At 35.2% G+C, this 21,629-nt stretch overlaps 2 protein-coding genes across 2 annotated transcripts in view; both read left to right on the forward strand.

Annotated features, from left to right (window-relative positions):
* The window catches only part of LOC145307274 (uncharacterized), a 40,382-nt gene extending 23,918 nt beyond the window's left edge, over positions 1-16,464 (forward strand). Inside the window, exons 5-14 of the mRNA XM_080149639.1 lie at positions 7,468-7,518; positions 8,438-8,490; positions 9,115-9,193; positions 9,829-9,885; positions 11,705-11,733; positions 12,969-13,024; positions 14,172-14,218; positions 14,563-14,600; positions 15,223-15,295; positions 16,332-16,464. Coding sequence (XP_080005765.1) covers positions 7,468-7,518; positions 8,438-8,490; positions 9,115-9,193; positions 9,829-9,885; positions 11,705-11,733; positions 12,969-13,024; positions 14,172-14,218; positions 14,563-14,600; positions 15,223-15,295; positions 16,332-16,399 — 551 coding nt within the window. The 3' untranslated portion in view covers positions 16,400-16,464. The remainder of the gene's footprint in view (positions 1-7,467; positions 7,519-8,437; positions 8,491-9,114; positions 9,194-9,828; positions 9,886-11,704; positions 11,734-12,968; positions 13,025-14,171; positions 14,219-14,562; positions 14,601-15,222; positions 15,296-16,331) is intronic.
* On the forward strand, positions 16,404-21,035 carry LOC145306967 (uncharacterized). The gene is made up of 6 exons (XM_080149309.1): positions 16,404-16,415; positions 16,879-16,935; positions 17,591-17,673; positions 19,327-19,581; positions 20,017-20,093; positions 20,541-21,035. Exons 1-6 carry the CDS (start codon positions 16,404-16,406, stop codon positions 20,639-20,641), a joined length of 585 nt encoding a protein of 194 aa, XP_080005435.1. The 3' UTR covers positions 20,642-21,035.
* Positions 21,036-21,629: the final 594 nt, after the last annotated feature.

Below are 21,629 nucleotides of genomic sequence, written 5' to 3' on the forward strand. Positions count from 1 at the left end.
AGTTTGTTAATGAGTAAGAGATTGTCTGCTTGATAAAGTCAGTTTGGAATAATTAAGAGATGGAATGCTGATAATTTTTCAATTAATTCTTATCTGATTTCAAATTTCTATGGTCAGTTAAGAATCATTAAGAGATGGAATGTTGATAATTTTTCAATTACTTCTTATCTGATTTGAAATAGTGTTGGTCCATTCACACCAAAAATTTATATATATATAAAATCACTAAACCTTTCCATTTTGTGAATATATGAAAGGTTTTGTGAATTTTTGTATATATAGTTATGTCTTTCTTCTTCTATAGGAGAAGCTCTGGTCTTGAATCTTCAATCTGGCTATAGCAGCGGCATTCCGGGTGGCTCTTCTATTAACTTCTTGTTCCACATCCCCTAGGGGATTTGCTTCCAAGGCTTCTTCTTGTGGTAATTCAAATTCTTGAAATTCTTGTGAAGGTAGACCAATTTCAATCTCATTGGCAGGTTGTTCAACTTGGTTTGAGAATTCCAGGGATTGGGTAGGGTTGGTGATTTTATCTTCAGTCTCGTTGGTAACTACATTTGGACAGTTGGGCAAATCTGCCATTTGTTTCAGAGGATCAGGTAAATTACTTTCAAATTCATCTTGGAAGGTAAGGTACTCAGCTCCTTCATCTAATTCATCAGCCAGAATATCTAGATCAATTTTGTCTTCAGACTGGAGGTAAGTGGTTGCTACATCTGGTTGCACAGGCTTCAGTCTGTTCACAATTGCAGGGATTTCTCTGGGTGATTTACACCAATTACCAACTGGATATAATACCACCAGAGATTCAGAAACTACTTTTAATACTTTCAATGGTCCTATCCAATGGGAGTTTAACTTCTTTGTTAATCCTTTCTTGACTCGGGCCAAAAAGTAGTAGCATAGGTCCCCTTCTTTAAAGGCTGGTGTGGATCTCTTCTGATATCTTGCATTTTCTCTCATCAAACCTGTATGTTGTCGTCTACATATCATTTCACTCAATTGACTGAGTTTGAGCTTAAGATCTTCAATGTGTGTAGACCATGATTTACCTTCAGGTTTTGTAAAAGGAAAGATGAGATCAACAGGCAGGGAGACAGGTCTGTGAAATACTGCTTCAAAAGGTGAAATGCCTGTTATCCGATTCACGGAAGCATTGTAGGCAAGGAGGGCAGCACTAAGTTTATCCGTCCATCTTTGAGCAGCATAACGTCTGTCTGATCTAAGCAGATCACCAAGTACGCGGTGTGCCCGTTCAACTCTGTCTCCTTCGGGTGAGTAGGCAGGTGTTACAGTCTTGACTATACCCAAAGCTTTCATAACTTCCTTGAATAAGTTGGATGTGTAGGAACTTCCTCTGTCAGTATGTAATGTCTCCATACATCCAAACACATAGATCCAATTATTGATAAAAGCTTCTACAATTGTTGTAGTTTGTTGATTGGGAATAGGAACAGCAACTAGATATCTTGTAAACCCATCTTGGATTGTTAGAATATAATGACAGGTTCGTCCATGGTAAGGACTGCCAGTAAGAGGTCCAACCACGTCGCAGTATACTCGTTGGTTGAAATAACTTAATTGCTCTCTATGCAGTTTGTGTTCTGTCTGAAATGAGGATCGCTTGGTGATACAAGGAATGCAATTGTTGATAAGAGCACTGATCAAAGCATACATATGAGGAAAGTAGAATCTTTCCTTCATCTTGTTGAATGTGTTGTTCATTCCATAATGTCCTCCAGTAGGATCAGAATGACACATGTCAAAAGCAAGTCTATATAACTTAGTTGGAAGGCAGATGCGTTTTGGACTAAGTATACCATTCAATTTTGGGGCTTGGAAATACAGAATTCCTTCTTGGCAGGACAAACATTCAAACATGTTCACATAGCTCAGTCCAACAGAACCAAGTGTTTTTCTTTCTTCTTTATCAGGTTTTTTGTTAGATTCTACAAACTTGATGATCTTAGATATGATGGGGTCTTGATCATTTTCTTGTCTCAACACTTCTTTTGTAACCTGTGCTTTTGGATTGGAAGAGATGGCGTAGATATCATCTACATCATGTAAGTACTCGTTGGGGTCATTTCCTTCATCATCATTCTCTTCTGGTATTCCTGGCATTCTGCTTAAAGCATCAGCATTGGTTTGTTTTGTTCCTGACCTATGTTCTAAGGAGAACTTAAAACTATTCATGTAACACAGCCACCTCGCAAATATGCCGCGATATTCCTTCATAGTGTGTAAGAACTGGACACAACGGCTATCTGTGCGAATGATGAAGGGCTTGGCTCTTAGGATGTGCTCAAATTTCTTCAATCCAAGTATAACAGCAGCCATTTCTCCTTTGTGCGGGGCATAAGATGCTTGTGCCTTGTTGCATTTCTTGGCAACACATCCTAGAAATACTTCTTTACCATTCTGCTTCTGACTAAGTACTGCAGCCATGTTGGTGGAGCTAAAGTCAGTGTCCAGAATAAAAGGCTCAGGGTTATTGTATTGAGGATACCCACGCACTGGTTCTTTCTTGAAACATTCCTTAAGTTGTTTGAACTTCTGCTTTGTGTCTTCATTCCATTCAAGCAGTTTTCCATTCTTCATTTTGTTCATGTTGCAAGTAAGATGAGCATAGTCTTTGATGAAACTTCTGTAATAACCGGTAAATCCAAGGAAGGATCTCAGCTCTTTCCCTGTCCTAGGCATGGGCCAATCAAGGATTCTCTGAACATAGCTGGGAATCATCCGTATGCCTTGAGCGGACACTAAATGTCCCAGATACTGAACTTCGGTCTGGAAGATGTTGCACTTCTGGAGGTTAAGTTTCATTCCGACATCTACATGTAGCCTCACAATCTGGCGCAAGTGTTCAATGTGTTCATTTACTGTTTGGGAATGTGCTATTATATCATCAATGTATCCCATTGCAAAACCAGGTGGAAGCCTATCCAATGCCATCTGAACTAATCTACTGTAGGCACTTGGTGCATTTGCCAAACCAAATGGCAACCGGCAGAATCTGTACTGGCCCATTGGGGTATTGAAGCTGGTATAATCCCTGTGTTCTTCATGCACTGGGATTGTGTGGAAAGCTCCTGCACTGTCAAGTGTACTAAACACAGAGGTACCGGCTAACTTCTGTAAATTGTTCTCTATATTGGATAAAGGGAATGCATCCTTGATTGTGACAGAATTTAATTTTCTGTAGTCAATAGCCCATCGGTAGTTCTCGGTTCCTTTCTTCTTGCATGGTACAAGAGCACTGGCCCAGGGACTGTTTGATGGTTCAATTACTTTGGCTTCTAACCATGCATCAATCTGTCTTTGAAGGTCCTTTTCCTGCATAGGGTTAAGGGGTCGTACCCTATCTCTGACGGGAAGGGTTCCTTTGGGTACTTCAATGTGGAATTTCATCATATTTGTTAGTCCATAGTCAGCTTCGTGGATAGATATTGCATCCCATCCATCTAAAAATATCTGAATTACTTCTTCCTTTGCTTCAGGATTCTGTTTTAGGATTCTATTGTCTTCTAACTGGAGCTGCTTGATAATATAGGCTCTTCTTTCCATTAACTCATCTTGAGATAACTGTTGTATAGGACGATGATCCAGAGTGTTGATTGAGTTGGAATGGTGAATAGCTTCTGCAATTGTTCCTAGATGCATACTTTTGGGTAGGTATTGATCTTGGTCGCTAAAGTTTGTAATGTGAACCTTAACTTGATTATTTTCTCGATGATAAGTTCCAGGGTGAACAAAAACTTGTTTGTTGTTAAGCCACTTGTTAGTCTTCCTAGGAAAAAGAAAAACATCATTGGACTTCTTCACAGCTGGAAAGGTGGATCCCTTACCCACTTGAAGGCTTACTATGGTTGTATGCCCTGCTTTTAGGTATGTCTTCTGGGTGTTGAGAACTTGCAGCTTGGTTTCACTAAATGTGATAGCCTTCTTTCTGTCTTTGTAGAAAATACCAGGAATTGGGGTTTGATTGTCAACTTCATCTATGTGATTGATCCGGAGATCAAGTACTTCTGCTTGTTCAGACCAAGGGTTGGATCCATCTTCTTTGAATTTGTCCAAAATTTGTTTGATTCTCACATCTATGGTTGACTTGGTCAGGCTTGAATCACAAGTGTCTAGCATAGTTGAGCTGCCTTTGATTCTTAACTGAACTCCTTTTTCTCTGAAACTCATATCAGCATTGTTGGCTCTTAAAAAGCTCTGTCCAAGGTTCAGTGGGTGTGAAAGGCTCTTCACAACATAGGGATGAACTGTTACTGTTTCACTAATACCTTCTAAGAAAAGCTTAAAAGGCTTAGTCTTTCCAAGGATAGTCACACTTCCATTAGTTGAAGCAGTACCGACTGTTTTGGGATGACCAGTGATGGGTAGGTGTAGTAGTTTGGCAAATTCTTCAGAGATCAAGTCACCAAAGAGATTTCCACTGTCAATCAGGGTTTTGTTGAGGATGCTTCTATTGAAAATTTTTGTACGGAGATAACCAACTGCTCTACCAGGGGAGCTTGGGAGAGAGTTCTGTTTGATAAGTTTGGTACTATTTACACTATTGATAAGTTCTTCTTGGATAGAGGAAATTACTAATTCTGGCCTAAAAAAGAACCAGGGATGTAATCACCCTCAGAGTGATCCTCAGCATCTTCTATCATGTTGACAGCATCATCTGTTTTGTCTTCTTTCTCTTCTAGAGTGTAGTCACTTGTTCCTTCTTCTTCCTCAACTGGTTCACATTGGAGTTCACCTTCAATATCTTCATAGACAAACATGATCCTTCCAGTACGTCCTTTCTGTTTGCGTATATGTTGGTAATTATTCCTTGGCTTGCTGGAAGGGAATGATGTACCCATAGTATTCTTTACTCCTTGATACTTGTTCTTGTTGACCACTGTAGGAACTTCTTTCTTGTCACCAAAAGAGGACACCACGGCTGGAAGTCCTGCCGCCTTTCTTGGACATTGGGCAATGTAATGTTCTTTGCTTCGGCAGAAATAACAATGTCCTTTTGGTTTCTGTCCAGTCAGTGCATTTATAGCTTCATTCCTTGCCTGGTTGGTCTTGACTGATTGAACTATAGCATATGACTCAGCACCCATAGCTTCTGCTTCTCCTATCTCTCCATCCAGATATTTGCGTCGGACAACAGTTGCAATCTCCATCATACTTTCTCGGAACAGTTTGAAGTTCTCCACTGGTTTAGGTATCTGGAGGCGTAAAAAGTTACGCATCTCTTGGTTTACCAGACCTACAATTACTTTGTTGTAGAAGAATTGGTAATCTCTATGGGACCTCTTGTAAGCTCGATGGAACAATCCAAGTTTATTCTGGAAGTAGTCAGCTGGATGTTCACCTTGCAACTGGATCCTTTGTTCAAAGATAAGTTTTGCTTGTCCACTCTCGCTTTCTGGTTCAAATAGGTTACCAAGTTTCTTTGCATAGTGTTGGAATGTCAAGGGTTTAAGATCCGGCTTGAGGGGGTGATATTCCGGGGAAGCCATCTGAAATGCTTCACCAGTGAGCTTGGAGTATAATATCTTCTTAAAATCTTCATCAGTAAGTAGACTGTAGTCAGACTTCTCTGTTGTGAACAAATCCATGTATTGATCCCAACTCATGTTGGTGCGGATGTAGCTTGGCGCTAACTTCTTGAAATCAGCTCTCTGTCTTCCCACAGCAGCTTCATATTGATAGTTCCAATTTGGTGGTAATTGTTGTTGTTGGCCATTTGCTGCTCCATCTTGTTCAAACACATCTCCAATACCTTCCATGATGAAGTTGGTCTAGGTCACAAGTCCTAACTTTCTTGAAGATTTTTTTTTATTTTTTATAATTTTATTTGTAAGTCAAAAAAAATCTTTAAGTCCTAGAAGTATCTCACAGCTGACACCATTTGTGGTAAAGTCCACTTCGTTGATACTTTACAGATCTCCACGATGGAACCTGTAGTCCGGTCTTCTTGTCAAAGTTGTTCGTCCGAATAAAAGAGTCTTCTTTCTTGTTAAGTCTTTATTGATCTTGTTGGTTCTACATTTTAAACATGACTGAATATTACAATGATTGAATGAGTATTTATAGTCAAATCAAATGAGTATTATAGAATACAAAAAGAGAATTTATAAACAGTACAAACATGGCGCCATATAAAGATACATATTACATAAAAAGGTCACTGTGATCACACCATAAGGACATGTTGTGTTGATGACTTGGTGTCCATTTGAACAGGCAATATCTGGTGTATAGATGTATATCATTGCCAGTTTCCATGTTGATTGTAAAGTTGAACATTACAGCAGGATTTATAACTGGTACTGGTACATGGTGGTGTATTCTCTGTTCATCACAATAGACTCCCATAACTGAGACTGTGTGGTGTGATGTGGGGGGGCTTGTACAAAAAGGGAAAGGTAGTCCAAATATGAATTCATGTTTTCATCGTATGGTCACACCATAACTTCTGGATTGCATGTGTAAGGTTGGGAGGCTTACAACAAAAGGGAAGGTGACCACAGGCAAGCCCAATGTTGAAGTTCCATTTATGCATATATGTAATCTTGAATATGTGTTCATCTTGTGTCATCTTAAATGGAACAAGCTTTGAATCATATCTAATATGGTCATATGTTGATGTTGGGAGTTTGTAACAGAAAAAGGGAAGGTAGATTACTTCAAAGTTTTGTCTCCATGGCGTGGCCACTTTACCACCAAATATATATATAGCAAATTTCCACAAAAGAAATTTTCTTAAAATAAAACAATAATATCTCTACCCAAGAAATCTCCAATTATATGTATACATCTCCACAAAGGAAAATCTCCATTTAGCGTCTGTAGATTCTACATAAGAATTCTCCAAATAATGTCTTCAGTTCCACAGGAATACTCTTTTCAATTAATGCTTCTCCTTGGTCTGCATAGATATTTCTCACAGAAAGAAATCTTCACAAAAAATATGTTAGAATGGTTTCACACCATATTGTGTCTTAAATCATTAGTTTTTATCTGATATATCTGATATTTTGAGTCGAGTCAAACTCAGGGCCAATGTAGGTATGTGTGTGTGTAGAGTCATTAGAGCATAGCTTCTTTACAGTCTTGGTATTGTGGTCAGTAGCATTCTACTACACCTACCAGGCTATCTACCTTCCTTATTTTTAAAATTAAGGCACTTGAGAACCAGGTATCTTAGAGATAAGACAATGGCCGATAAAATTATGTACAACCCCAATGATGATAAACAAATTTACCCTTTCTGTAGATTAAAATTAGTGGTTGAAACGTTTGAACACTTAATGAACGAACCAATCAAAATTTACCAATAAGTCACCAAAGTAGTTAAGCCAGCAAATAAGAAAATGTCGCTATAAAAATTTGAGGACTAGTGTAATAAACATCCCATTGTCCCCTCTCTCTTTAGGAAATACGCTAAAAATTGATCTTGTTTTGTTTTTTTAGATTTTGATCCCTTGTCTCAGATTTGCATCAGTAATGAAACTAGTATACAAGGTACCTATCCTTTTTTTAAAAGCCAAGTTTTTCTATAATTAGGGTCGGTCCGTCCGTATGTCTGGAACGGATAGCTTTTTTTTATAGTCAATTTGGGCATGTTAGAATTGTTCTATCGATTTCAAACTTTGCATAGTGATTCCTGTAGTGGTTAGGTACGATTTAGAAAACTTAGCAACTCTATCAGCGTTATCAGAATGTCCGTACGTCCATTTTAAACATGTTGATATTTAACTTTTTTAGCAACAAATTTTTATCAGATGAAATTATCCGATTGATCTGATTTTTTGAATACTGATTCCTAGGAAATAAAGTACAATGTTATAAGCGAAGCATCTCTATAATCAAGTCCTAAAAACGTAAGTATGTCCTTAAACATTATCCTGTTTTTAAGTAGTTTTTCAACAAATTTACTTAAAATTTTGATTCGACATGCATACATTTATGTTCTGATTTTTCAGTTCTGACACTCTACAGGTGTTAATGTTCGTTTGTCGTACCGTTTCAGAGCTTCGCTGTTATGGATGTTGTCATCCTTGTTTTCTCTAAAAAGTTTAGCTTTTCTACATTTAGTATGTGTATGTCCGTTTGTCCGTAACTTAGTAATTTTAGAGCTCTGATATAAAACTATTAATTTGGGTGCTTGATCGATTCCTAGATTGTTAAGTTTTCATGATTTTCTCGGCTCCTATTCAAGATAGATGGCTAAAATTTTCAGGGATTGAATAAGTTTACATTCTATATATTTTCACCAAGTTTTGTTATGATTTGCTTTTTGGTTGGGGTGCCAGATCGATTCCTTCACAATACCATTTTAAGATATTTCATGATTTATTTTGTCAAGTCTAATTCTTATTTTTCATGACACTGGTTTATAGTTTAATTTTTCTCGTATGTTGTCATCCTTGTTATGTTTTAGAAACCAAAGAAAAAAAAGTGAAACAGTTTACTAAGAAATGTGAAGAAGAAAAGGTACCTACCTATTTTTTTCATTTAAAATTTTTCTTGTTCCTTGACTTTGCTACTTTTATTCAATTTTGATTGGTTCCTTCCAAACAAGAAGTGTCCAAACTTTTCAACCAATAATCTTAAACCACAAAAGGCGTAATTTTGTTTTATCATTTTGGTATGTAAATGAATTTAGCATGAATTGCCTTATCCATAAAGATCTCTGATATTTAAAAAAAATAATTAATGTTTTTATACTGCGCTACTTATCAGAGAGAGAGGGGGGATATTGAGCTGTTTATTACACTAGTACCCAAAGTTTTATAATAACGTTTTTTTAATCGTTAGCTTAACAACTTTGGGGACTTTTACTAAAGGGAACTATCCACGTACTAGAGCAAGTGATTCTAAGCACCTTCCAGCATTGATCCATAGTATTTTTTTAGTGAATATACTAGGTTTATGCTTAATATTTGGTTTATCAACTAAAAAGTTGGGTTTTACCATGGTTAAGTCAAGTGTTCAAACGTGTCAACCACTAATTTTAATCTACAGAAGGGGTAATTTTGTGTATCTACATTGGGAATTTATATCAATTTATCGGCCGTTGTCTTTTCCCTTTAGATCCCTAATAATAATTTGTTTCAGGGTGAATATTTATGTACAAGTTGTCCATACCGTACAGAAAAGAAAGCCTACCTACGCTATCATATTCTTAAACATAAAGGTAATTATCTAGTCGTATTATAGACAGCTTTCCGCGGATATTAAAATAAAAATTATAGTATTAACACCTCCAAAAGGGCTATAGGCCCAGACTAACAAAACTGGTACCTATTTATTTTATGGTTTTAATATTCGTGGAAAATCTTCTGAAATCCGATGCTATACATGATTTTTCAGTATGACCGAGGACCGGTTCTAATCAACCTGATATTAATCGGTTACGAAGCTATACGTTACATATATTCTTAAACATAAAGATACAGAGTTAATTATCTTGTTGGGGGTGGGGTTCTTAAAGAGGTAGGGAGGGGACATTGGACTGTTTATTACACTAGTCCCCAAAGTTTTTTAATACCGTTTTCTTATTTGTTTGTTGAACAACTTTGGGGATTTTTGTGAATTTTGATTAGTTGTTCCATTGAGTTGAGTGTTCAAACGTTTCAACCATTATTTTTAATCTACAAAAGGGGTAATTTTGTGTATCCTCACTGGAGATGTACATCAATTTATCGGCCATTGTCTTATCCCTTTAGATCCCTGAGTCATACCAAAACTGTCATTCAATACTTGGTAATGTTCGTTTGTCCGTCTAATTTGTTAATCTTCGCTTTTATGAATGTTGTCATCCTTGTTTAGAGGAGAAGTTCCTGTGTTCTAAATGTGATTACTCAACGAGTTACAAGCCCTTGCTACAGGAAAATATTTCTCATTTATTGATTAATAACTGGATTATTGTTATCGATAATATCATTATTGGATGTTTATTGGAGGATTTATAAAAGCGAAGCTTTTCTATAATTAGGGTAGGTCCGTCCGGATTTTTCGTTAATTTAGGCATGTTAGAATTTTCCTATCTATTTAAACTTTGCATGATGGTTCCTGTAGTAGAAACGTACGGTTTAGAAAGCGTAGCAACTTTATTATTGTTACCAGAAAGCCCGTACGTCCATTTAAAACAAGCAGATTTTTTTTACTTTTTTGACAAAAAATTTTTTTTTATGTTATTTCAGATTTTTTTATATGATTCCTATTACAACAAGGTACGATTTTATAAGCGAAGAATCTTTATAATCTAAAAACGTCAGTATGTCCCTAATTAAACAGTATTATGTATTTAATCAGTTTTGCAACAAATTTAGTTACAATCTTGTATAGACTTAATATTAAGTTTATTGTTAATGTTCGTTTGTCCTTCCATTTTAGGGCTTCACTTTTATGGATGTTGTCATCCTTGTTTTCTCATTGATTTTTAGTTCGAAGTTTTTTCTTACAAAGTTTTTGAAAAAAATTAATTCCCATCATTTTTTTTTGTCTGTAGATGAGAGAACAAGAAGCGTTTGCTGATTTTTGGTTCAATTTTTAAAAAATTCCTAGATAATATTATCAGTTGATGTTTTTGTACACTTTATACTAGCGGCTTCGCCCCTAGCCTCTAGGGGCTTTGCCTATGAGGTATTTATAAAAAAAAAATTCTGGTGCTGCCAATTTATGTGAAGTAGTTTCCCAAGAATTTTTTTTGGGGGGGGGGTTGAGGGTGTACCACCCCCCAAGAAAATAGCTTTAAATCACCACAGGACCAATAGGTATATACCCTGAAGAGTAGAAGCCGATCGGTTCAGTGGTTACCGAGATCGTAAAGGACGGACGGACGGACAGACATTATTTTACTTTGTATTATAGATATGTGGGGGAAATGTGTTGCTAAGCTGCTATTGAATATAGACAGCTGAAATTTTTAATTAAGATTCCTATTATATATGTGCATCTACTCTATACATTATTTTGTTCGTCTGTGTGTCGGTCATGCTTAAAAAGACAAAAACCCATTGTTAAAGAAATGTGATTTTCTCAACTGCTATTTTAGTTAGACAGCTGAAGTTTTTATTGAAGATTCCTAATATATATGTGCAATGGTGCATCTACTTTTTACATTATTTTGCCCGTCTGTCTGTCGGTCATGCTTAAAAAAGACAAAAACCCATTGTTGGAGAAATGTGATTTTCTCAACTGCTATTGAATATAGACAGCTGAAATTTTTAATGAAGATTCCTATTATATATGTGCATCTGCTCTATACATTATTTTGTCCGTCTGTCTGCCGGTCATGCTTAAAAAGACAAAAACCATATTGTTGGAGATATGGGATTTTCTCAACTGCTATTTTAGTTAGATAGCTGAAATTTTTAGTGAAGATTCCTAATTTATATATATGTGCAATGGTGCATCTACTTTTTACATTATTTTGCCCGTCTGTTTGTCGGTCATGCTTAAATAGACAAAACCATATTGTCGGAGAAATGTGATTTTCTAAACTGCTAATTTAGTTAGACAGCTGCAATTTTTAATCAAGATTCCTATTAATTTTGCGCATCTGCTCTATACTTATTTTGTCTGTCTAACTGTCGGTTATGCTTAGAAAAACCTTATTATTTATTTTAAAAAGGCTTTAGTTTTCATGAAAAATATGCTATGAATGTTTTTTTTTTATAGAAAATGAGAAATATTTTAAATTAGATACATGAAGACACTAAACATAAGAAGGCAAGGAAATTTATCATAATTATGAAGCGTAGCAACATTTTGTTGTGTCGAACTCGACTATAATGTTCTAGAGACGTAGCCAGTTGACTAATAATTAGATGGCAGTCCGTCAATTTTTTGGACCGGTTTCGGATTCTTAAAAGAAAATCCCGCGGATTTGGGATTCTTATTTTTTGGCGGATTTCGGATTTGGATTCCGGATTCTAGCAATATAATAAAAGGCTTTTTTAAAAATTAAATATGTCTTAAAAATTAATGTTCTTGGTGTTCTCTTTAATTCAGTTCCGAGAATCGAACCAGATTTTAAAAAAATATATAGAATGATGATAATCTTTGCTTTCAAAAAGGGGGAGTTGAAAAAAAAACTCAAGACGCTAATTTTAGCATACCAATTAAGAATCCGGAATCCGTTTTTAAAAAACGGATTCCGGATTCGGATTCCAAAAATTGTGCGGATTCCGGATTCCTATATGGGTTGCCAACCCTACTAATAATGCTATAATCTACCTCGTCTGGGAGGTGATGGGATCGAGTCTCGGCTCAACATCATGTCAAAACTAAAGACGTTGAAAATGGTTCCTACTGCTGCAATGTCAGGGGCGCGACATTATTAGTTACATTAGGAGAAATGCCAATAAACAGACGGAACTCTTTACCATGCACAGTAGGGCTTCTAGACAAAGGTTGTGCAATCAAAGATTTGTTTGTTTCTCAATAGGTGTTACCTTACCAAATACCCTCGGCGATTGAGCGTGTTATACTACAATTGAAACACAGAGTATGTTCAAGGTTGCGTGGAGAGGTCATCTAAGAATGCTTCGCTCTAAAAAAAATATGAATTTTTGTACCTTCATTTCAAACTTAATTTGAAGGTGGAGGGTTGACCCTTCCCCTTTTTCAGTTGATGCCTCTATGGACGTAGTTAGTTGACTAATAATGCGATAATTTACAGACGGACGGACAAACGGACTTGTCATGCATCTAAGAAATTAAACTAGTTCTTTAACGCATTGTATCATAGACCGCTTTCCGCTAATATTAAAATGAAAAATTATATAATAAAAACTAGGTAATATAAATTTTATGATTTTTATTTTTATATCCGTGAAAAATTGTATGTAATACGGTGCTATACATGATTTTAAAGTATGACTGAGAACCGGTTATGAACCAGAGGATATATTAATCTGTTTGGAAGCCATACTGGAAAAAAAATTATGATTAAACCTGTGTAGGAGAAAATCCAATGTGATAAATGTGACTATAAAGCTGGACATCCGAAATATCTTAGGTACGTAATATTCAAGTTTTAGTAGCGACGCTTCTCTATAATTCACATTGACAGTCCGTCCGTAACGCTATGGGGGAAATGTGTTACTAGGCTGCTATTGAAGATAGACAGCTGAAATTTTTAGTGAAGATTCCTATTATATATGTGCATCTACTCTATACATTATTTTGTCCATCTGTCATGCTTAAAAGACCCAAACCTTGTAATTAATTTAGTTAAAAAAGGCATCAGTTGAGTTTTCTTGAAAGACTGTTTTCTTTTTGAAAGCAAAGCTGCTCTATAATTAGGGACAGTCCATAACGGATGGCTCTTATCGTTATTTTAGGCATGCTAGAATTGTCTTATCGATTTCAAACTTGGCATGGTGATTTACGTAGTAGTTAGGTACAATTAAAAAAACGTAGCAACTCTTTAATTGTTATCAGATTGTCCGTATGTCTATTTAAAGCATGTTGATTTTTATAATTTTTTGACAACAATTTTTTATGTGATATAATAATCCCATTAATCTGCATAAGCGAAGCATCTCTATAATCAAGTTCTAAAATGTAAGTATGTTCTTTAATAAGTATCCAATATTTGAGGAGTTTTCTAACAAAATTTACAATTCTGTTTAGACTTATTCAGTTCTGAGACTCTAAGAGTATTAATGTTCGTTTTCTTCTGACGCTTCAGATCTTTGCATTTATGGATGTTGTCATCCTTGTTTTTCCATTTTGCTACCTTTCTCTCATTCTTACCATCTATCTCTCTACCCAGCTTGCTATATTCTTTTAATATTATATTAAGTTCTGACACTCTAAAAGTGTAAATGTTTGTTTGTCCTACCCATTCTCTGATTTTTTTTAGAGCTTCGCTACTTATAGATATTTTGCTATCATAGTTGTTTATCGCAGCGTATTATAGACAGCTTCCTGCCGATATTGAAATGAAAAATTATAAGATTAAACCCAGTTTTGTTAGCTATAAGGGGCCGAATGCCAGGGCTAAAAAAACTGGTATTAATTTTATGTTTTTTTTTCTTAATAATCATGGAAAATTTTCTGTAATACGATGCTCTACATGAATTTTCAGTATGGCTGAGAACTGGTTCTAATCCAGCGGATATTAACCGGGTTTGAAGCCTGATACTGGAATTGTTTTTCAGGCATCATTACAAGAGAATGCACGAGCCTAATCCTTACAAATGTGATCAGGAAAATATTTGTTATCATTGGTAGTAGGATTGGGCCGGATATCCGGTCATTTTCAATATCCGGCCGGATACCGGATATTTAAAACTATGTTAGCTGAAGAAACTCAGTGAGAGAGGGGGGACAATAGGCTGTTTATTACACTGGTTCCCAAAGTTTTATAACAACGTTTACTTATTCTTTGACTTAACAACTTTGGGGATTTTTATTGAATTTTGATTAGTTGGTTAATTCAGTTGTGTTTCAACCAATAATTGATTTCTAAACAAACCATCTGAAATGTTAAGCTTTGCTTTTAATGATGTTGTCATCCTTGTTGATTGAAAGAAAACAAATATTTTTTTTAGTGTAAATTTACTTGTGTATATCCAAGCGATCTCAAGGTTTTCAAGTTTTTATCTATAATACAAAGTAGAACGATGTCTGTCTGTCTGTCTGTTTGTACCGAAGGATCTCGCTAACCGCTGAACCGATCGGGTTCTCCTTAACAGGGTAGCTCCTCATAGTTACCTTGATGGTTTTAGGTGGTTTAATCTTAGATTTGAGGCTATTTTCTGCATTATTCTTGCCCCTTTGCAGACAAAAAAACCCTAGATACTAGGGGCGAAGCCACTATTTTTTTATAAGTTAATAGGATGGGGGGTAATTTTTTTCATTTTTAAATGTATAGGTATTAAAGAGGTAAGGGTGTATATTTATAACATGCCATTTTTGGAAATTTTATGTGGAATTTGGCCATTGATAGATTTTTTCATTATTTCTTGGCGCATTTTTTTCTTGATCCCTGTTTTGGTCAATTTCTGATAGTCAATGTTCAGCAGCTTCTTTTTTGGACTGATAAGAACCTAAAAATACCTTATTAAACATTTTGTTGTGCTTCTACCACTATTATTTATTTGGGTGTTGAGAGTGGAGAAAATACTACTTACCCATGAAAATTAGAAGAAATATGTTCATAATTACCTTTCCTTAAAATATATATAATTAAAACTTGGATTACTCGAGGTGCACGTTAGCTCTAAGCACGAGGGTGTCAGGTTCAAGTGTGGACAGTGTGATCAATCTTATCCATTCAAAGGTTTGCACAAGCATACATTTTATAACCGTAGCGACAGACGGACAGACTGACAGACAGACGGACATACAAATTAATGTGTAGATGCACATATATATTAGGAATGTTCACTAGAAATTTCAGCTGTCCATCTTCAATAGTAGCCGAGAAACACATTTCCCTCATAGCGTTACGGACGGACAGACAGACGGACAAAATAATGTTAAAAGTAGATGCACATATATATTAGTTCACTAGAAATTTCAGCTGTCCATCTTCAATAGCAGCCGAGAAACACATTTTCCCCGTAGCGTTATGGACAGACAGACAGACGGACAAAATAATGTTAAAAGTAGATGCACATATTTATTAGGAATCTTCACTAAGAATTTCAGCTGTCTATATTCAATAGCAGCCGAGAAGTTGTCTTTCTTATCCATTCAAAGGTTTACACAAGCATACATTTCATAATGGTAGCGTTACGGACAGACAGACAGACGGGTAAAATAATGTATAAAGTAGATGCACCTACATATTAGGAATCTTCACTTACAATTTCAGCTGTCTATCTTCAAATTTTCCCTGTAGCGTTACGGACGTACAGACAGAAGGACAAACTATACTAGTGTATAGAATTCAAGAATGGGCAATGTAGTCTTTCCTATCCGTTCATAGGTTTACTCAAGTATACTTTTCATTACCAGGGATCTACGGGGATAAGACAATTGCCAATAAAATGATGGGCTCTTTATTATGCTAGTCCCCAAAGTTTTATTATAACGTTTTCTTATTTGTTGACTTAATAACTTTGGTTTCAATGAATTTTGATTGGTTGGTTTATTAAGTTGAGTTTCCAAACGTTATTTTGTGTATCACCTATGGGGATGTTTATCAATTTATTGGCCATTGTCTTATTCCTTTAGATCCATGTGTCTATTCCTGTAATGTAAAACTTAATTAGAAATTTATAATAAGTTTATATTTACAAACAGGTTTTATTGTATTGTTGTTGTAGCTGCGCTGCTATGATTTGTATGCTTGTTATTTCTCTTTCTCCTAGGTGATTTGGCCACTCATATAAGATCTTCACATCAGGCGTGTAACCATAATATATATAAATATAAGTAACAGGATGTTTGTCTGTGTGTAGTGTGTATTACTGAAGGATCTCTTTTACCGCTGAACCAATATGGTTCTCTTTTACAGTGAATTATCTTATAAGTCCGGGAAAGGTTTATAATTATTTTGTGGGAAGGTACCACCATCCTACTATTAGAAATCGCACTGGAAAAATTTTTAAAAAATAATCGATTCCAGCAACATTTATAGTTTTTTTTTTATCGATTCCAGCAACATTTGTAACTATTGTAATAATCGATTCCAGCAACATTTTTAAAATTTTGAACAATCGATTCCAGCAACAATTTTAGTTTTTTTTTTGGGGGGGGGGGATAATCGATTCCAGCAACATTGTTTTATGAATAATCCATTCCAGCGGTATATCTAATTTTTGTATTAATCGATTCCAGCAACATTTTTAACTAAATAATCGATTCCAGCAACATTTTTGTTTTTCTCCTTATAAAATTGTGGGTACACTGGTCTAGGGAGTGAGATACCCGTGTCAGTATTGTAACTTCACCACTCCACATAAATTTAATCTCAGGAATTTAATAGAGATTTCTACCCAGCCAATTTTGTCATATTCTGTGATTTATTTACACAAACAATTTTGTGAATTTCCCCCGTTAGGGTCAGACAATGGACGATAAATTGATCTTTATGTAGATAAGAATTATTGGTTAAAATGTTAGGACGTTCAACTTAATGAACCAACCAAACCAAATTTGAAAAGAGTACAGCCAAAGTATTTAAGTCATAGAATAAGAAATTGGGATTATAAAACTTTGGGTACTAGTATAATTTACAGTCCAATGTCCTCTCCCTCCCTAAAGAACGTGTCCTAACTTTTGTAATTTTTGTTTAACCCATTCGTGACGAGCAAACAAAGTTTAAAGTTTTAATTCACCGGGCTTCAACAAAATAGGTTTTTTTCAATAATTACTCAACAACATTAAAAAAATAAGGTGTCAATTTAAAGATCTTATTTTTGTTCATAATGGCAATTTTTTTTTGTTGCGTTTCAGTAACTTAAAACCAACTGATTTTTTTATAGGTAAAAAAAATTACTTTATTAATTCTATGTATCCTTTTACATCTACTACTCACTAAAAACACCGACTAGCTATTTAAAAAAAAATCTCAAAAGTTAGAACACGTTCTTTTAGAAATCTCTTTGAATAGTTGTTAAATTGTCATAGGAATCACTTGGTGAAAAGGCATGAACTGAGTTCAGAAGAATCCAAACAAGAAACAGATAATGCAAAGCTCGTAGATTTTGGGTAAAAAGATCTTATAGGTTTAACTCAGATGTGGATTCTTTTAAAACAAGGATTACAACATCCATAAAAGCAAAGCACTGAAACGGTAGGAAAATCGGATACTAACACTTGTATAGTGTCAGAACTGAATAATCAGAATATAATGTAAAAGAGTCGAAGCAAAATTGTAAGTAAATTTGTTAAAAAACTGCTTGATACAGGATAATGTTTATGGACATACTTACATTTTTTATGAATTGATTATAGAGTTGCTTCTCTTATAACATTATACTTTGTTGTCCCAGGAATTAATACCTATACTAAAAATCAGATCATTCGGAAAATTAGATCACATATAAATTTGTTGTTAAAAAAGTAGATAATCAACATGTTTAAAATGGACGCACGGACATTTTGGTAATGATTATAGAGTTGCTATGCTTTCTAAATCGTACCTAACTACTACAGGAATCACCATGCAAAGTTTGAAATCGATAGGACAATTCTAACATGCCTAAATTAACGAAAAAAACTATCTGTCTCGGACGGACGGACGGTCGTATCGACCCTAATTATAGAAAAGCTTCGCTTTTAAAACCTAGAATCGCTGCTCGCTGGTGAGACAAAATTGTTTTGTAAAAATCCTTCAAAATCACATAAAAAATATACAAAATCCTATATTAATAACCTTTTTATGTTTTTAAAAGCGAAGCTTTTCTATAATTAGGGTCGGTCCGTACGTCCGTCCGTCCGAGATAGATAGCTTTTATTCGTTAATTTAGGCATGTTAGAATTGTCCTATCGATTTCAAACTTTGTATGATGATTCCTGTAGTAGTTGCATACGATTTAGAAAGCGTAGCAACTCTATAATCATTACCAGAATGTCCGTAAGTCCATTTTAAACATTTTGATTTTTCTACTTTTTTAACAACAAATTTTCAAGTGTTCTAATTATCCGTTTGATCTGATTTTTAGTATATTGATTCCTGGGACAACAAAGAACAATATTATAAGCGAAGCAACTCTATAATCAAGTCCAAAAATGTAAGTATGTCCATAAACATTATCCTGCTTTAAGCAGTTTTTCAACATATTTACCTACAATTTTGCTTCGACTGTTATACTTTTAAATTCTGATTATTCAGTTCAGATACTATACAAGTGTTAATGTCCGTTTGTCCTACCGTTTCAGTGCTTCGCTTTTATGGATGTTGTCATCCTTGTTTATTTTATTTTTGTAGATTTTTTATGAGATTTTTTGGGAGAATTTTTCACAAAAATTATTTTGCCTCACCAGAGAGTAGCGACCCTAATTTTTAAAAAAGAATCCAACCCAGGAATCTATAGGGGAAAGACAATGGCGGATAAATTGATGTACATCCCCATTGATGATACACAAAATATTAGAGTTAAAAACGGATTTTGGGGTAAATGATCATATTTATAGGATATTTGATTAACAAAAGCTTATTAACCCAGGAATCTGTAGGGATAAGAGGAAGACAATGGCTGATAAATTGATGTACATCCCAATTTATGATACACAAAATTACCCCTTATGTAGATTACAATTAGTGGTTCGTTTGGACACTCAAGTTAAAACCAACCAATCAAAATTCTTAATATTAGATGCCTAATTTTTCAATCAACTATGATCTTTTTTTTCGACTAGAACTTCAGAGTTTGATGAAAAGCCCAAACGGGGGCGACCCTGTGGGAAGGTCGGGAGCAGGGGGGCAACAAGGGGCAGAGGACGCCCCCCTGGCAGTACTAGGGGGCGTGGACGGCCCCCTAAACTAAAAAGTTTTACAGATAACCGAGAGAAGTCTCCTGTAGATAATATAGAGAAATTTCCTCCTACTCCTATTATTAAAGTTAGAAATATAAATGAAATTAAAGAAAATAATTTACCTGCACATAATACAAGGTATGTCACCTAAATTTTTTTCACAGAAAGAGAGATATAATTATTGACAGATAAAGGGGGAGAAAAGAGAAGGAAAGAAAGAGAAAGAGGGTAGAGAGAGAGAAATAAGATGGAGGAGTCAGAGAGAGGGGGGGGGGGATAGTATGAGAGAGATAGAGAAAAAGAGAGAAAGAGGAAGCAATCCTAAGCTAACATATCTTAGCCTTATTTTTTATATCAAAATAAGCTGTGGTGGTGTTGGGGGGGGGGGGAGGGGGGGGGTGTTGGGGGGGGCTCGACTAGGCTCTTTGAAGGAAACATCCCACAAAAAACTTATCTTAGATTAAACCCGAGAAAATTATGCTGTCACTATATCTTTACGTACGGACAGACAAAGTAAGTTACAGAGTAGCTTTGCTGCAAATGAATATGACAATTTGGGTGACGCATTTTTAGTTGTAACAAGGATGATAACATCCATGATGTTTCCAGAGGAGAAGAGCTGAACAACAAAATTAAAGATATTTCTCAGGGTGAGATTTAAAACTGTGTTTATATTGATTAATTCTCCCCTCTAAAAATAGGTATAAATATTAAAGTAAAACAATAGAGGGGGAAGGGGTTAAATATTTAAGTTCCTACCCCGTGGACCCTGTGCCGACTTTTAATTTGGTCTTTGAATATCAGCCAATAGCATTGAAAATATTAGAAAGCACAGCCAAGCTGATACAAAAGAGCAGAAAGCAATTTGCAAGCAGACGATAAAGGTCCCCAACACTAGATCCAGGCTGGATTATATTCAATAACAATACACCTATCCACCCCCTTTTCCCCAACCCCTATCCTCCTACGGCTGAAATAACTGACCAATAAATAAGGTCCACATTAGCAAGCTAAATTGACAACAATCTCACCCCCTGTCAATATATCCACATATATCCTACATCCATTACCTAAGGCAGTTTTAAATCTAATTTCAGAAGAATCTGTGTCTATGGAGGAGATGGAAACGACGACATTTGTTTTGGAATTAGAAGCAAATACAGTTTGTCCTACACAGACATTCATATCGTTTCAGTGATAAAATCTTGCAAAATCTAGCAACATCTCACAAAATCTAGCAAAATATTGCAAAATCTTGCAAAACATAGCTTTTTCTTTCCTTTCACTAACAAAATATCAGAACACACCTAACAAGAGGGTTAAAATAGTACATTAGTTTTTTTTATTTAACTATTACCTAATTGGGGCAGGATTCTCCATTGATTCTAAAAGATCATCTAGAAAACCCTATGGCATCATCCGCTTGTAATGGAATGCAATACTCTAAAGCCCACTGGTGGGTATTAGGTTAAGAAATTCATAATTTATACTGAGGTACTGAAGTTACATTATATTCTTGTAACCTATGCAAAAAGAAACTAGATTGTAACATTTCCAATCACAAATAGTTCATATTTTTATTGTGTTAAAATTGCAAAAAGGTGTTTTTTTTTAAAAAGAGCTTATATGTATTATATACCAAGGGTTTTTTTTTTAATGCAACCATCTCGTAATCAGTGAGCAAATGACACTTAGAATTCGAATTTTGATCTGAACTTTTGCATGAGTAATCCTTGGTAGGTCTATTTTCCCTAAATCGAACAAAAAGTTGGAAAAGTAACGGCTAGCGGCTCATCCGTTCAGCCGTTTTTTGCCTATTTTCAGGGTAAATCAATCATCAATTACGTGGGAATCGACTTTTTAAAACATATTTTTGGTTTAATTCATGTTAAATGATAGCAATAACCAATTTTAAAACTTCTAGTACCAACAGCTACCGTCTAGAACCGTTTGATAGCGTTTTGAAGTAGAAAAGAGTATTATGTTGAAAGAGGTTTCGTTACTAATTTGCAGTATAAATATAAAAAAATGGCAAAATAGCTGAGCCGCCAGCCGTTAGCCGTTACTTTTCCAACTTTTTGTTCGATTTAGGGAAAATAGACCTACCAAGGATTACTCATGCAAAATTATAGATGGAAATTCGAATTCTAAGTGCCATTTGCTCACTGATTACGAGATGGTTGCAT

Source organism: Acartia tonsa, chromosome 15, assembly GCF_053477335.1.
Source record: "Acartia tonsa isolate MP-2025a chromosome 15, ASM5347733v1, whole genome shotgun sequence".
Classification (NCBI taxonomy): domain Eukaryota; kingdom Metazoa; phylum Arthropoda; class Copepoda; order Calanoida; family Acartiidae; genus Acartia; species Acartia tonsa.